Source organism: Monodelphis domestica, chromosome 7, assembly GCF_027887165.1.
Source record: "Monodelphis domestica isolate mMonDom1 chromosome 7, mMonDom1.pri, whole genome shotgun sequence".
Classification (NCBI taxonomy): Eukaryota; Metazoa; Chordata; class Mammalia; order Didelphimorphia; family Didelphidae; genus Monodelphis; species Monodelphis domestica.
Genome location: NC_077233.1, coordinates 152,064,371 through 152,080,268, shown reverse-complemented (window position 1 = coordinate 152,080,268; position 15,898 = coordinate 152,064,371). Strand labels below are relative to the sequence as shown.

Genomic DNA, 15,898 nt, shown 5'->3' with positions numbered 1-15,898 from the left:
TTGGATTTCATCTTTGGCTTTTTGGTCGTCTTTTTCCTTCTGGTCTGAGTTTCTTTGAAGATTGTCTTTCATCCTCTTTATCTCGTCTTTCATCTCCTTTGCTTCATCTTTCATCTCCTTTGCCTCATTTTCCAGCTGGATGATTTTGGCTTTCAGGACACTATTTTCTTGTTTTAGTTCAAGTGCCTCTGTTTCCAGATGACTTATCTTAATTTTTAAGTTCTTTTCCCAATTGTCTTCAGCCTCTCTTAGCTGTGTTTTGAGTTCTTCCACAGCCTGTATCCAATTTGCTGGGATTTCTGGTTTATCGTTTGCTGATCTCTCCCCCTCTGTTCCATTTGGTGAGTAGTAGCTGTCTATTGTAGTTTCTTTCTTCTGTTTCTGTTGTTTGTTCAAATTCACCCCTTCTTTCCTCCCTGTATTTGTCTGTGCTCTTGTTCCTCTCATTTTTTTTTGTTTTTTAGGGACTTCTATCAGTCTCCCCTCTTGGAGCTTTAACAGAGGATCTCTTGGTGTAATCTCTGAGGGAGGGTTGTTGGGGGTTTGAGCTTTCCTGTCCTCTGGAGGCTTTTGATTGGCTTAAAGTTCAGCAGTCAGTGAGGATGGATGGGGAGCCTGGGCTTCCCTGTGTTCTGGAGACTTTTGATGGGATTGAGTTCAGCTTATTTGGGATGGGTTTATTCTGAGTTTTAAACTTCCTGGACGGCTGGAGCAGATATGGAGGATCTCTAAAGCTCTGGCCAGGCTGCCAGGTCTATGCTCCTTCTAGGCTGCCATCTTGACTTCGCCTCTAGGTTTCTGTTTTTTTTCAGAAGACCCAGCTCTCTAAGGGGGGAGGGGTTGTGGCTTGCCTGGACTCTGAGGGCTCCTGATGAGATTAGGTTCAGGTGGTGTGGGCCGAAAGATCCCAGAAAATTGAAATAATCAACAACTTTAGCAAAGTTGCAGGATACAAAATAAACCCACATAAGTCATCAGCTTTTCTATATATCTCCAACACAGCTCAGCAGCAAAAACTAGAAAGAGAAATCCCATTCAAAATCACCTTAGTCAAAATAAAATACCTAGGAATCTACCTCCCAAGACAAACACAGGAACTATATGAACACAACTACAAAACACTTGCCACACAACTAAAACTAGACTTGAGCAATTGGAAAAACATTAACTGCTCATGGGTAGGACGAGCCAACATAATAAAAATGACTATCCTGCCCAAACTTATTTATCTATTTAGTGCCATACCCATGGAACTCCCAAAAAATTTCTTTACTGATTTGGAAAAAAGCATAACAAAGTTCATTTGAAATAACAAAAGATCAAGGATATCCAGGGAAATAGTGAAAAAAAAACACAAATGAGGGGGGCCTAGCAGTCCCAGACCTCAAACTATATTACAAAGCATCAGTCATCAAAACAATTTGGTACTGGCTAAGAGACAGAAAGGAGGATCAGTGGAATAGACTGGGGGCAAGTGACCTCAGTCAGACAGTATACGATAAACCCAAAGATCCCAGGTCTTGGGACAAAAATCCACTATTCGATAAGAACTGCTGGGAAAATTGGAAGACAGTGTGGGAGAGATTAGGAATTGATCAACACTTGACACCCTACACCAAGATAAATTCAAAATGGGTGAAAGACTTAAACATAAAGAAGGAAACCATAAGTAAATTGGGTAAACACAGAATAGTCTACATGTCAGGCCTTTGGGAGGGGAAAGACTTTAAAACCAAGCAACACTTAGAAAGAATCACAAAATGTAAAATAAATAATTTCGACTACATCAAATTAAAAGGCTTTTGTACAAACAAAATCAATGTAACTAAAATCAGAAGGGAAGCAACAAATTGGGAAACAATCTTTATAAAAACCTCTGACAAAGGTTTAATTACTCAAATTTATAAAGAGCTAAATCAATTGTACAAAAAATCAAGCCATTCCCCAATTGATAAATGGGCAAGGGACATGGATAGGCAGTTTTCAGAAAAAGAAACCAAAACTATTAATAAGCACATGAAGAAGTGTTCTAAATCTCTCATAATCAGAGAGATGCAAATCAAAACAACTCTGAGGTATCACCTCACACCTAGCAGATTGGCTAACATGACAGTTATGGAAAGTAATGAATGCTGGAGGGCATGTGGCAAAGTAGGGACATTAATTCATTGCTGGTGGAGTTGTGAACTGATCCAGCCATTCTGGAGGGCAATTTGGAACTATGCCCAAAGGGCGATAAAAGAATGTCTACCCTTTGATCCAGCCATGGCACTGCTGGGTCTGTACCCCAAAGAGATAATAAGGAAAAAGACCTGCACAAGAATATTCATTGCTGCCCTCTTTGTGGTGGCCAAAAATTGGAAAACGAGGGGATGCCCATCAATTGGGGAATGGCTGAACAAATTGTGGTATATGTTGGTGATGGAATGCTATTGTGCAAAAAGGAATAATAAAGTGGAGGAATTGCATGGAGACTGGAACAACCTCCAGGAAGTGATGCAGAGCGAGAGGAGCAGAACCTGGAGAACATTGTACACAGAGACTAATACACTGTGGTGTAATGGAACGTAATGAACTTCTCCATTAGTGTCAGTGCAATGTCCCTGAACAATCTGCAGGGATCTAGGAGAAAAACACTATCCACAAGCAGAGGACAAACTGGGAGTGGAATCACCGAGGAAAAGCAACTGCTTGACTACAGCGGTTGAGGGGACATGTCTGAGGAGAGACTAAACAAACACTCTGATGCAAATACTAACAACATGGCAAAGGATTAGAATCAAGAACACGTGATACCCAGTGGAATCACACATCGGCTATGGGGGGGAGGGGGGAAATGATCTTTGTCTCTAATGAATAATGCTTGAAAATGATCAAATAAAAAATTATTTTAAAAAATAGGTACAAATAACAAAGACATTATAAGTATGTTTCTAAAGACCAATGTCTTCAAAGACTTGTTACCTCCAAATCTGACAGTTGGAATTCATTGCTTTTTTGGGTGTCAGGAGTCTTAATTCACCTATTCTCTGAAGTTCTTCCCTAAATCCTATGAGGCTTCCACCTTCACAACATCTTTTACATCTCTTCTCTTCTCTCCACTAACATAATCAACACCCTCATTTGCCTCATCATCACCTTTCACCCATTCTGTTGCAATAACTTCCTATTTGATGTGCTTTTATTCAATTTATACCACTCACATCCATCTTTTCCTTCAGGTGGAAGTAAATCATCTTGGAGTGATGTTATTTGTTACTTGTTTTTCTTTAATAAAAAACACTAAGCTATTTATTTAGTATGTCCCATTTTCATATCTGTCTTTCATATAGCTTCAAAGACAAACTGTAAGGCAATTCCTCTGCTCAAAAATCTTTAGTGGTTTCTAATTGCCTCTGGATTTCCAGTTGAAATCTTCTACAATCCAGTATTCTTATTTAATGTTCTTCCTTATCACAAACTGGCCTACTAGCTGATTGCTGGAACTTGTCTTTCATAGAATCATAGAACTTCACATTTGGAAGGGAAAACATTTTTCACTGAATCCAACCCCTCTCTGTACCGCCTTTGGGGGATGGGGATCTAGGAGAGTGCTCATAACTTGTAGAGAAAGCCCATTCCATTTTTGGCTGTTTCTTAATTGTTCTGAAGTTTTTCTTTATATCAAGCCTAAATTTACCTCTTTGCAGCTTCCATTCATTGCTTCTAGTCCTACACTCTGTGCCCAAAGGCCTCAGCTTTTTCATCTGTAAAATGAGAGAATTGGACGAAATGACCTTCAGAGTTCCATCCAGCTATGTATCTATGGTTCTCATTTTAATCCTTCTTCCCAATTAGTGTCTTTCATATTCTTGAGATATAGCTATCTTGACCTTTCTAAGGTCACTCTTCTTCAGCTAAATATCTCCTTTAAAGTTCCTTTTAAACTTTTAAAGTTCCTTTAAAGGCACCTTCGCAAACTTGTACTTGATTCCTTCTTTTTCTTAGTCCCCCCCCAATTATCTTGAATTTATTTATTAAATACATGTTAGATTTTCCAGTAGAATGTAAGCTCTTTGGGGGCAGCAATTCATTCCTTTTTTTCCACCTCATTGCCTAGCATTGTGCCTTGAATATAAAAAATGGACTTAAATTTCTTGGATTGAATTGAACTTGCCTTAAGTGATACATTACAACTCTGGTATTGTTTTTGCATGCTTCTTGTGTCCAGACACAATACTATTTCAGTGTTAGAGCTAACATTATTTTTTATTGGTTGCCAAGGCATATTTGCTATCATGGGGAAAGAAGGAAGATTATATTATCCTGAAATGCTCAGTAAAAATACATTTTTTCTTATAAAATGTTTTGTTATTTGTACTGTTTTTCATTAGGAAAATTTTTTCTTATAAAATAGTACTTGAAACCATTCTTTTTCTTTTTTGTTAACCCTGTTAAATAGAAAAATTGTCAGATACATAACTGCTAACAAGTCACAAAGACATTCTCCCTCCCCTAGATACTTTATTTAGTATTGCCATATGACCCAGAATAATCTTGGCAAGGCTATTATACTTTCATTGAGTTTTATCTTGGGAAAAATTTTATAAAAATGAGCTTTGTTTTACCTGCTGACCTGCTTTTTGTTTGTGGAAGGACTGAGGAAGACAATGTTGTTCCCTAATTGTAAATGAAGTCCTATAGTTGCCAGAGTTGATACATAAGCACTAATAAGAGGGCCTTTTCCTTGGTGCCAGGAAATTCCACCTTTAATTGACAGTGCAGATGAGGGTCATGGTAATCACTCTCAGAGCCATGCTTCCCTAGAGTAGTTCCTTCCATTAGTTGTGGTTTAACAAAAAGACTCAGATTTTTTAGAATTAACCAAAAAGTTTTTCTACCAGGACTCTTCATGTCATCTAAAACTAAGATTTTTAAGAGACTGAATTTTAACTACTCTGTTATAGAAGGGTAGGGCCTAGACCTGATTCTTTGGCAAAGATAGTCAGACTGTGCAAACTAGCCTGCCTAACTGGAAGTAAAATTCCTGAGTACAGATAAAAATGTTTCACACATACAAAAAAAATTTAAAATACAATAAAACAAATAATGTTAATTTGTGGTTTTCAAAGTTAACACTTCCTGTCTCCTCTCACCTCCAATTTTGGGATCCTTTGCTATTTGATTGCTGCCAAACCCATAGGTGGGGAACCTCCCTCCGTCACTGCAGTTTGGTACCTTCAATGCACCTTAGGATTTTTAAAGAATTGTCTAGAGCACTGAGAAATTAGGTGATTTAAACCAGATATTCCTCATTTTTGAGGTCTTCCATTATGCCACATTGCCACTATTATAAGAAATTTAAAACAACATAAACTTTAATCATGTATTCATGTTTCAAATAGCATGTGAAAGAACGTGAAAAGATCTAGAAGCCTGTTTTACTATAATAATCAGTGTTAAAATCTTGAAAACTACTGTAGACTCAAACTATTCAGTTTCTTAATGTAAATTAAGGGCAGCTAGATGAGGGAGTAGATAGAGGGCCTGGCCTGGAGTCAGGAAGCTCTGGATGATTGCTAGTTGTGTGACCCTGGACCAATCACTTTGCCAAGAAAATCCCAAATGGGCTCACAAAAATCAGACATGACTGAAATAATATTACAAGAAGAATATAAATTTGTTGGTATGTATCTTCCCTCATATTAGCCAGTTACTAGTAACAGATTAGAAAACTACAGAGCAGTAAAATTACCCTTGGCTTCACATATAAAAGTGTCTGATGGCTATTGCTCCAGCTGGAAGTCTCTCTTGGACCTAGATAGAACTGGCTACCTCAAAGGAGCTGCACTGGTTTGGTACTATAGAGTCTGAAATTTGGAGAAAAAGATGCTGATTCTTATTTTACTATTTCTTGATGTAATAATAGCTAGAACTCAAATTTCAATACTGTAGCGTTCCAGTGACCCTATTCATGTGCTTGTTATTTATGCACAGAGACACATGGTGTAACGACTTTTTGTGCTAGCCCCTTTTCCTTTCTCAGTGCTCTCCTTGTGTTTCTGTCTCTCTCTTTGTCTTTGTTTCTGCTTGTCTATACCACACACACACACACACACACACACACACACACACACACACACACACACACACAATCTCTTATCTGCTCCCTTGGGTTCAGTTATCTCTAGGGAGATGGCATCTAGGTCTCTGTATTCAATTCAATTCTTATTCAATCCTGAGCTCCAGTCCCACCTGAAAGACCTGTAGTCATGGTGGCAAACCTATGGTATGCATGCCAGAGAAGGCACATGCACTGTGGCCGACCAGAGTTCATTACTAGAAAGTGAGAGGGACTCAGGCAGAGCTGCTCGCTTCCCCCTCTCCATGTGCCTGAGGACTTTTCTCACATCACCTGCCACTCTGCTAAACAGCCTTCTCCCCTATCTAGGGTGGGAGCAGGGGTGGCACTCAGTCTCTGGGGGAGCCTGGACATGGCACCCTAAATCCCTAAAAGGTTTGCCATCACTGACCTATAGGCATCTCAAACTCAACGTATCCAGAAAACTAGTTTCTCTTCCTAAACCCACCCCTCCTATTTTTGTTTGTTTGTTTGTTTTTTGTTTCTGGGGGAAGAAGAGAAGAATGTTATTTCATCTATCCAAGTTCTCACTCTCAGAGTTATTCTTACCCTTTCTCCTTGTACCCAGTCACTTTTTCAACTCTTGTCAATTCTTCCTTCAAAATCTCACCAGTCCTCTTTCTATTCACAGCACCTACTTAATTCTATTTGCAATCACCTCTTGTTTAAATTATTGCATTAACCTACTAATTAGTCTCCATGCAACTGATCTCTTCCCTCTCCAATCCATCTCCTATACATCTGCAAATTTGATATTCTATACGCACAGATCTGACTATATCATCACCCTACGCAGTAAACACAAATGACTTCCTACTGCCTCTTGCATAGATAGAAAAATCCTCTTTTATGGGATAATCCTCTTTATCCCAGAAGTCTTAGTACAGTCAAATGATGTCAAACACATAGCAAATGGGACCCACAAAATTTTCAAGTATTGATTAAGATATAATTGAGAAGACAACTAGGTGGCTCTGTGGGGAGGAGAAGTTAGTGGCTACCTACTGAATTCAATCTAATTAGATTTAACTCAACACTTTATCCTGTCAAAATTCTAGAGGACCTAGATGGCTCAATGAATAGAGAGACAAACCCAGAGATAGGAGGCACTAGGTTCAAATCTAGACTAAGACACTTCCTAGCTGTGTGAGCCTGGGCAAGTCATTTAACTTGCCTAGCCCTTACCACTCTTCTGCCTTGGAACAAATATACAGTATTAATTCTAAAACAGAAGACAAAGGTTATTTTTTAAATGTATTTTTAATTTGTAGTTTTCTAAGTCAATATGCTGCCCATGTGAGTTTGATACCACTGCTGGATAGACATTTAAAGGCCTTCACAGTTCTGCTTCAACTTACCTTTCCAAGACTTATTTAACATTATTCCCTCTTATCCCTTCCACATTCCAGCTAACATAGACTATTTGCTAATTCCCATACATAATACTTAGGTTTCCATCTTTGCCCAGATTATTCTTTACTCTTGTCTTGTCTCTGACTCTTGAAATCCTTAGTTTCATTGCTTAAGTTACCTCCTACACAATATCTTTCTTAATCTCCACAGTTCTTAATGTTCTTTGCATTTAATTTGTATCTTGTATTACTTTTGGATGTTTTCTTCCCCTAATAGATGGTAAGTCTCTTGAGAGCAGATGATTTTTGTTTTGGTCATTATATCTCTAGTGCAGTTCAACATAGCACACTTAATAAATGCTCATTTGATTTTGTCAAATTGATACAGAATAACAAATCCTAAACAGAATGAGAAATAGAACCAAAGGCACCATCTCATCCTTTTTCTGGCACTTAACTTCCTTATCTACAAATTGATAGGGTCACAATAAATCATTAGGATCCAAAAGAGATTTGGCAGGGTAGAGTGTTGGACTAAATCTAATTAGATCAAATTCAGTAGGGACAAACATAGTCTTGGCATTTGGTATAAAGATCAACTTTACAAGTAAAAGATGGAAGAAGCATAATTAGCAGTTCTAAAAAAAGACCTGGGTTTGTTTTGTAGACTGCAAGGTCAATATGAATTAGCAGTATTAATGGCAGGCCCAAAAGCTAATGCTTTATTGTGCCACTATCAAGAAAGTCATAGATTCCAAGAAGAGGGAGGTGATATTCTTCCTGTATTTTGACCATATCAACATGAACTTGAGTATTAGGTTCAGTTCTGGGTGTCACAGTTTAAGAAAGATGTATACAAGCTGTAGAGTATTCCCGCCCCCCTGCACCTCCTCCCCCCCAAAAAAGCCATAAAAATGGCACAGTGCCTTGATTTCATGGCAAAAAAAAAATTAGTTGAAGGAACTGGGCATATTTAATTTGAGGAAGAGAAGACTTGGAGGGAATTTAGTAGATTTCTTATAGTATTTGAAGGCTTGTCATGTGGAGGAGAAATTAGTCTTGTTTTGTTGATCTTGAATAGTAAAAGGTAGCATTGATGAGACCTAGAAGTTGCAAAGAGACCATTTTTAAGACTTCTCAAAAGAGCTATCTAAAAATGGAACTGGCTGCCTAAAGATGGTAGATTGCCCTTCCTTAGAGGCCATCAACTTTTTAGTATTTTATAGCAGGGATTCCTTTTGTGTATGGTTTGGACCAGATTACTGAAGTCCCTTCCTAAGTTATATGATGATCTCTAAGATCCCTTCTAGCTCTAAATCTCAGTTCCTCATGTTTCCTTGATCAGTCAGCAACATTTATTGAATATTCATCATTTAAAGACCATTGTACTTAAACCTTTATTATATTATTAGCTTAATAGAATAACAAGTAAGCTGTTTCCCATATTGAAACAGTAAATATATTTAAATGTTTTGATGATTTTTCCCTATAGATATTAAATTACATAAATCTAATTTTCAGAAAAAATTAGGCAGAATTGTACATGGATAACTTGTAAAAGGTAAATAAATTATAAAATTGACCTAAGTTTGATGTCTGTTTAGTGTTTCCTGAAATCAGGGAATTCATTTAATAAAATTTTATTCTGTTTATTATAACTATTTGCAGAAGCAACTAGATGACTCAGTGGATAGAGAACTGGGCCTAGAAGAAGATCCAAATTTAAATCTGGCCTCAGATACTTACCAACTGTGTGTGACCCTGAGTAGGTCATTTAACTCTGTTTGCCTTAATCTACTAGAGAAGGAAATGGCAAACCACTCCAGAATCTTTTCCAAGAAAAGCCCATGGACACTAGTCTGTGCTGTGGTCCACAGGGTCACAAAGAGTCAGATCTGACTGAAACAACAATGTCTTTTTTCTGTGTCCCATTATATGAAAAAAAATGTGCCTTTTGGTTATAATTCAGCTTTTTCGTTAAAAGCATGTATGAGTGACTTTGTTTACTTGTTAATTTGAACATAGTTTTAACAATAGAAATTTGGTTACATTTAAAAATATTTGTAAAGACATTTATAAGAATCCAGAGGCTTCATAAACTTGATGGGGGGGGGGAGGGGTTCAGAACATTTTAATTAATCATAATTGTAAAGCCAACTAAAATAATTATAATTGGTGAAACATTAACATGGATTAATACAATAAGGCAGAGAAAATGTATTAAAACAACCCTTTCATTATAATGATTTACCTTGTTTTGGTTTTCTGACAGGTTCTGCTTTATGTACCTACAACTTAAAGCCATCAGAATATGTTACACATTCAAAAGCCTCTGTTTTCTGCCCCAAACTCCCGGTTCCTGAAAGGTAAATTTAATTGCAATGTTTAACTGCTATAGCCTTTTTTCCTTTCTGGTAAGGGTGGGGAACCAAGCAAAGGAAAAAAACATATAATATTTTAAACTACATATTCTTAGGGAAAATATGTCATATGGTGAAATTTATGTTTGTCACATAGTTGAAGTATACTCTGAAATCATATTTCTAAAAGGTTATGGCATAGAATTCTTACTGGAATTGGTAGAATGATAACAGCTTATGTTTCTGTAGGATACTAAAGTTTAGAAAATGCTTTTTTCACAGTAGCTCTGGAATGTACACAAGGCAAGTATTTTTATCCTCATTTTAATATTGAAGAAGCATGCTCAGAAAACTTAAGCAACTTTCCTAGGGTAACATTGCTATTAAATTTTGGAACATTATTCAATCCAAGGTCTCTCTTAATTCAAGTTCAGCACTCTTTCTACTATGCTACACTGTAAAGAAATGTGATGTAGCACCCACTAATAACATTCATAGTTTCCTCTTTAGGCTCTCAACCTTGTAGACAAGTTATATGTTTATAGATCTGACCTGTAATTTCATTGGTATTAAGAATTCCCAGCAAGTAACTCCTGTTACCAATGCATATAGTTAGCTACTCTGTAATAGATAGTCTAGGAGTTGCCCAGGACATTGAAATATTAAGTGACTTCCCCAAAGTCACATTTAAGGTTAGTTTCTGAGTTGGGATTTGAACCTACACGTATACCCAGAGTCACTCTTCGTACTCCTATGCCAAACTGCCTCCCAATTTTAGGAATAAAATCTCACAGACTTTGAAGTCTGTAGAAGGCTTATCTTGCATTTATGTTTGTGGGTGTGTACACACATACATTATAAGTATGTACACACGCACACACCCCTTTTAATTCATAATTGTGAAATCTTTTTAGTAGCAAATTGTATTGGATAGAGTGCTAGACTTAGAAACCAGGAGACCTGGTTTTAAATCCTCTTAGACACTTATGAGCTGTGTTGCCTCAGAACCTCAGTTTCTTTATTTATAAAAAACCACTAATACTTGTACTCCCTCCTTTGTAGAATTTAGAGAGCATGTCATATAACTTAAAATGCTATATTAGTATGAATTGTTGATATTCATATTTCATGGTACTAATTTCCATAATGAAGACTTCTTACCTGGTCTGAGCACTTGAGATCACAATCCAAGAGTATATGTATATTATTCACAAAGCCAAAATCTAATTAACAAATCATATTCTCAGAATGCTATAGGATTTCTCACTGAATATCAGAAAATGGAGAATATTAGATGATTTTGAGAGTGAATTTATGGAATAAGTTACCCTTGGATTATTTGAAAAGGGATCACCAATAACTATAGGGCTCACTTCCTACTCATACTTTTCCTTTGCTTAATCAACCATATGCATTTAGTAGGATATGATATTTCATGACCACTGGCAAAAGAATTTCGAAAATAAAGCCAGAAAATGTTAAGATAATATGATATGTGCTATTCAACTGCAGAATCCTTAGCGTTCCGTAATACTGCCCCGTTTCCTACTCTACTAACATTCAATACTTAAAGACATAATTTTGCATAGAAATATAATGTTAATCTCATAACAGTGATCTAAGTTTGTATATGTTCATATGTAGGTGTTCTCATATTTCAGATGAAATTTTTCTAGAACATTTCTTAGAAGGCACATTTTTCTTCTGTCTCTTCCTCTCCTCCCAATTCTTACCCCAGCCCTCAGGGCTGAGAACTTTTGAAAGAACTCAAAAATTCTTTTAATCTATCCTTTAATGATGGTTTTACTGCCATGTCCAAACTATTCAAGAAAATGTTTCTACTACTTCTAAAGACCTCTAGTTTCCCGTACTAGTTTTATTCCAGTTCCTCACAAACTGAATATTGTCTCCTCTAAACTAAAAGCTATGTATTTGAAATCATAAGAAAAGAGACTCTCAGGAGAGAATGAAACTAAGAGTACATTTTATTTTATAGGTTCTTAAATTGATTGATCAATTTATCTTCGTAGTTTGACCATTTGTGACAAAGGCAAAAGGAGAATTTTCATTAAAAGGAGAGTAATAAACAGATAAAGAAGGACTTGGAGAAGACTTTTGTGATTTGGGCTTTGAAGAAACCGGCAGTATTCCAACTAAAACAGAGAGAATGTTTTGATAGAGATAGTTGTAGATTAGTAAGGAAGATAAAAGAATCAGAACAAATTTGGAGTAGAAGTATATTTTGGATTTTTTTTTCTTTAATGGTCTTTTCTTCCTTACCTTCTACATGACCTTTGCATGATTTCTAATATATCAAATTTCTAATAATGAGAGTAGCTACCATTCTTATAGCATTTTGAAGTCGACAAAAGACTTTCCTAACAACTGGGTCTGTTAAACAAGTTAGCTCAATTGATAATATATGCTTTACAGATTTCAGAACCTGAGCCTCAGAGAGGTGAAACAACCATTTAGTGTTACAATGAGAGTGAATACTAGAACTGACATTTGAACCCAGAGAGAAGGCAACATAATACAGGGTTCAAGAAGCAGAGGACTCAGCTCTGATATTTATTATCTTTATGATTTTAAGCAAATCTCATAATCTTCTTGGGTTTTACTTTCCTCCTTTGTAAAAGAGAGGGGTTGGACTTGATATGTTCTAACATCTCTTGAAGCTCTAGATCTGGGTTCCTAAGATTTGATCATGCTTCCTGAGTGGTACCTTCCTGTGGCATGGGACCCCTTTCTGTTACAGAGAAGAGCAGTCTGATAAACTAATTTAAAATAAAGTGTTAGTTACTGATAATAGCGTAATGTTTTACTGCTCTTGGGAGTATTTGTTTTTTAAAAGGGATTGCCTGGAAAGGGCAATGCTCAGCTCAATGAAATCAATCTCTAATGGTGACATTTTCAGCCCCATGGCCCCAGGGGAAAAGAGATGTTCTGCCTCCTTATAAGGCCAGCTTTACTGCACAGCCAGAGAGAGCAGGAATAGGGGATGTACATTAAAGAGATGATAAATAACTACCAGCTAAGAAAAAATGTTAATTTCCTGGAATGAAAATTTAAAATAGAAGAAAGAGATACAGGAACAGAAGAAGAAAAAAGATGGATAATGGTAGAAATAAGACAGGAGAAATAAAAAGCAAATTTTCATTCTAATTAGATTTGTAACTGCTGTGCTTTGTGACTTCTATAAGCTAGAAAGATGTTGCCAGGAGTATTTATTGCTATATTTTCTTAAACAATTTTACATGGAGATTTTCTGCAGTTGTGTTTATAGAGATTTTAATAATTATGCAGGTTGCCTATTTCTGCCTTCTAGCATGATCCAGTTCTCAAGTCACCATTCCTATGGACCACCCAAAAAAAAAAAGTAATATTTTAAGACTAGGTGTGTTAAACATTTTTGCTCATCATATCTTGAAGGTGTTCATTAATTTATATTATCCCTTAATGAACTTAAAGGGTAATGGGAAAGGTATTTGCTTCACTAAAGACTATTTGTCTTTGGAAAATATTTTTTTTAATTTTTACTAAATAAGCTGGTATAATGCTTGTTACATTTTCTTCTGGTTACTTGAACTTCTGACAAAGATAATAAAGCAGCAGGATTTTAATGGAAATATGTTCTCTTCTTAAACGTCCAGAATTGAGAGCTCAAAAGGTAGCAGAAGTTTTTATTAATAGTTACTTTTTTTATCTTTCTTTTGGAATGAGAAACATAGCTTCTTAAAAAAAATAGGTTATGTGGCCTGTTTTTTCAAGGAGGCCTGAAAAATCAGTTAAATTACTTGAAACATGTTATTTATTTAATTGATAAACCATATGATAAATAATTCCAGGGATTTTATGACTAAGATTTATAAATATTTCATATATGATAAAACTGTATATTGTTATAATTGATGGAGTAGGAGAAAAGTCTTCCAAAGCAATGTAGTTTATCTTTTTTAAATATGAAGCTTAATTTTTAACCCCAGCATTTACTTTTATTTTTAGTGAGTTAATCCAAATATCGATGGCCACCTTCACTTTCCGGTTTGTAATATATCCATTGGAATTGATAGTAGAACATTATCAAGACCATGAGCTAAACATTCAATCAGCATGAATTGATTTCCAACTTTATTATTTAAAACTGTCTTTTAATTTAACAACTGATGTGGATCAATTCACATGGTTAGAGTCATTGTCATATTCTTCTAATTTGGGAATGACTAATTGTGTGGCTTCTATTCTTAATGTGCCTTATTTTTAAGGGTTTTTTTAAACATATATTTTTTCACCTTTAGTACTGTGATATGGAAATCACTTTAAAACCCAGTATATCCATCCCCACGATGCCTGTAGAAAGCTGCCCTGTATAACTAAAAACAAAGAAAGAGAGAAAACAATTTAGTAAAATTAACTAATATATCAGATTTTATCATTTATGTTGTGTTTCACAGCCATTTTTACCCACCTTTGTGTAGAAGGGTAGGATATGGTGCATTTTCATTTCTTACTTCATGATTCTATGCTGACCATAGAGCTATTTGCTATTCCCTTAATCCCCTTGACAAGCTTCTTTTGTACTCTTTGGGAATATGTGTATCCTAGACTAGGAACTCTTGATATAGTCCAGTTCTTGCATTTGAAAGATGAAATTAAAGCCTTTGTGACCTTGTCTAAACTAATACTACTAATGAGGCACAGAATGGAGTAGAACCCAGATCTACAAATTAGTCTAATATTTTTTTCATTGTATTCCACTTACCACATGTTACATTGTCTTTCCATTGTCTAAACAGAAACGTAAAATATTCCACTCTAAAAAGTCTCCAAGAAGACTTTAGAGATTATCTAATCCACATCCTATACTTTATATAAAGGTCCAGAGGGATGGAGTAAGTTGGTTTATAGAATATAAGGGGCCTAGAACCTGGGTCTCTTGAATCCCACTCCACAGTTTTCTCCATTATACCTGAAAAATACAGGAAGAATGGTTCTAGAACAAAATATCATGTGTGTGTGTGTGTGTGTGTGTGTGTGTGTGTGTGTGTGTGTAGGAAAAAATATAACCATGGCCTTTAAGTAGGGCCCTATCCAAATTCCAATATCTATCTTTTATATTTAGTCATCAGCTAGGAAAAAAGAAAATAGAAAAAATGGATCTAGAAATTGAATTGGTTTTAGAAATAGAAAGACCATGAGTGTCCATAAAACTGGTATAGTTACCATAATCCAAGGCTAAGCAAAATTATCATCTTTAGAGGTAAGAAAGGCAAGTGATGAAACTAAAGGACTGAATTGTAATAGCTAGGACAATAAAGGAAAATGAACAAGGGACTTGATGGGAACTAGCAAGGTTATTACTTCCCAAAAAATTGGGGACCAGATTTCACCTAAACAATGTCCTGAAGTACACTTAAAAGTCGATAGGGATGGGGGCAGCTGGGTGGCTCAGTGGAGTGAGAGGCCTAGAGACAGGAGGTCCTAGGTTCAAATCTGGCCTCAGACACTTCCCAGCTGTGTGACCCTGGGCAATCACTTGACCCCCATTGCCTAGCCCTTACCACTCTTCTGCCTTGGAGCCAATATACAATATTGATTCCAAGATGAAAGGTAAGGGTTTAAAAAAAAAAGTCGATATGGATATAAACAGAGGAATGCAACAACCTTCATTCAGAATAGTTGTTAAATATTGGTGAATCTGCATTTAGATTTTAAATGTTTTGAGTTTTTTATATTTTTGTAACCTGAACCACATTTTAAAAGGCTTCATATTTTTTAGGGGGGACAGTAAGAAACACCAAACTCAAGTGCTTGAGATAATAATGGAAGCACAAATGCCATGTGCTCTAGAAGTATTTGTTCCCTTTGGGGCCACATTATGAGTAGGGGAAGATGGGAAGGGGAGAAGGTGAAATGAGACACTGAAGAAGAAAGCATGGGCAAAGAAAATAAGTTTTTCTCCAGTTAGGCATGTCAGAAATGAAGACAGTTGTCCTAGACTTGAATTTAGGTCTTCCTGACTCTAGGCCAAGTGCTGGGTTACCTAGCTGCCCCAACTGCTGCTC

General features: G+C 36.2%; 1 protein-coding gene across 7 annotated transcripts in view; it reads left to right on the top strand.

The window, feature by feature from the left end:
• SLC44A1 (solute carrier family 44 member 1) overlaps window positions 1-15,898 on the top strand; it is a 233,214-nt gene that overhangs the window by 151,215 nt on the left and 66,101 nt on the right. For all 7 annotated transcript variants that reach the window (XM_007499029.3, XM_007499028.3, XM_056805885.1 and 4 more), the window contains one exon: window positions 9,746-9,839. In XM_007499029.3, coding sequence (XP_007499091.1) covers window positions 9,746-9,839 — 94 coding nt within the window. The remainder of the gene's footprint in view (window positions 1-9,745; window positions 9,840-15,898) is intronic.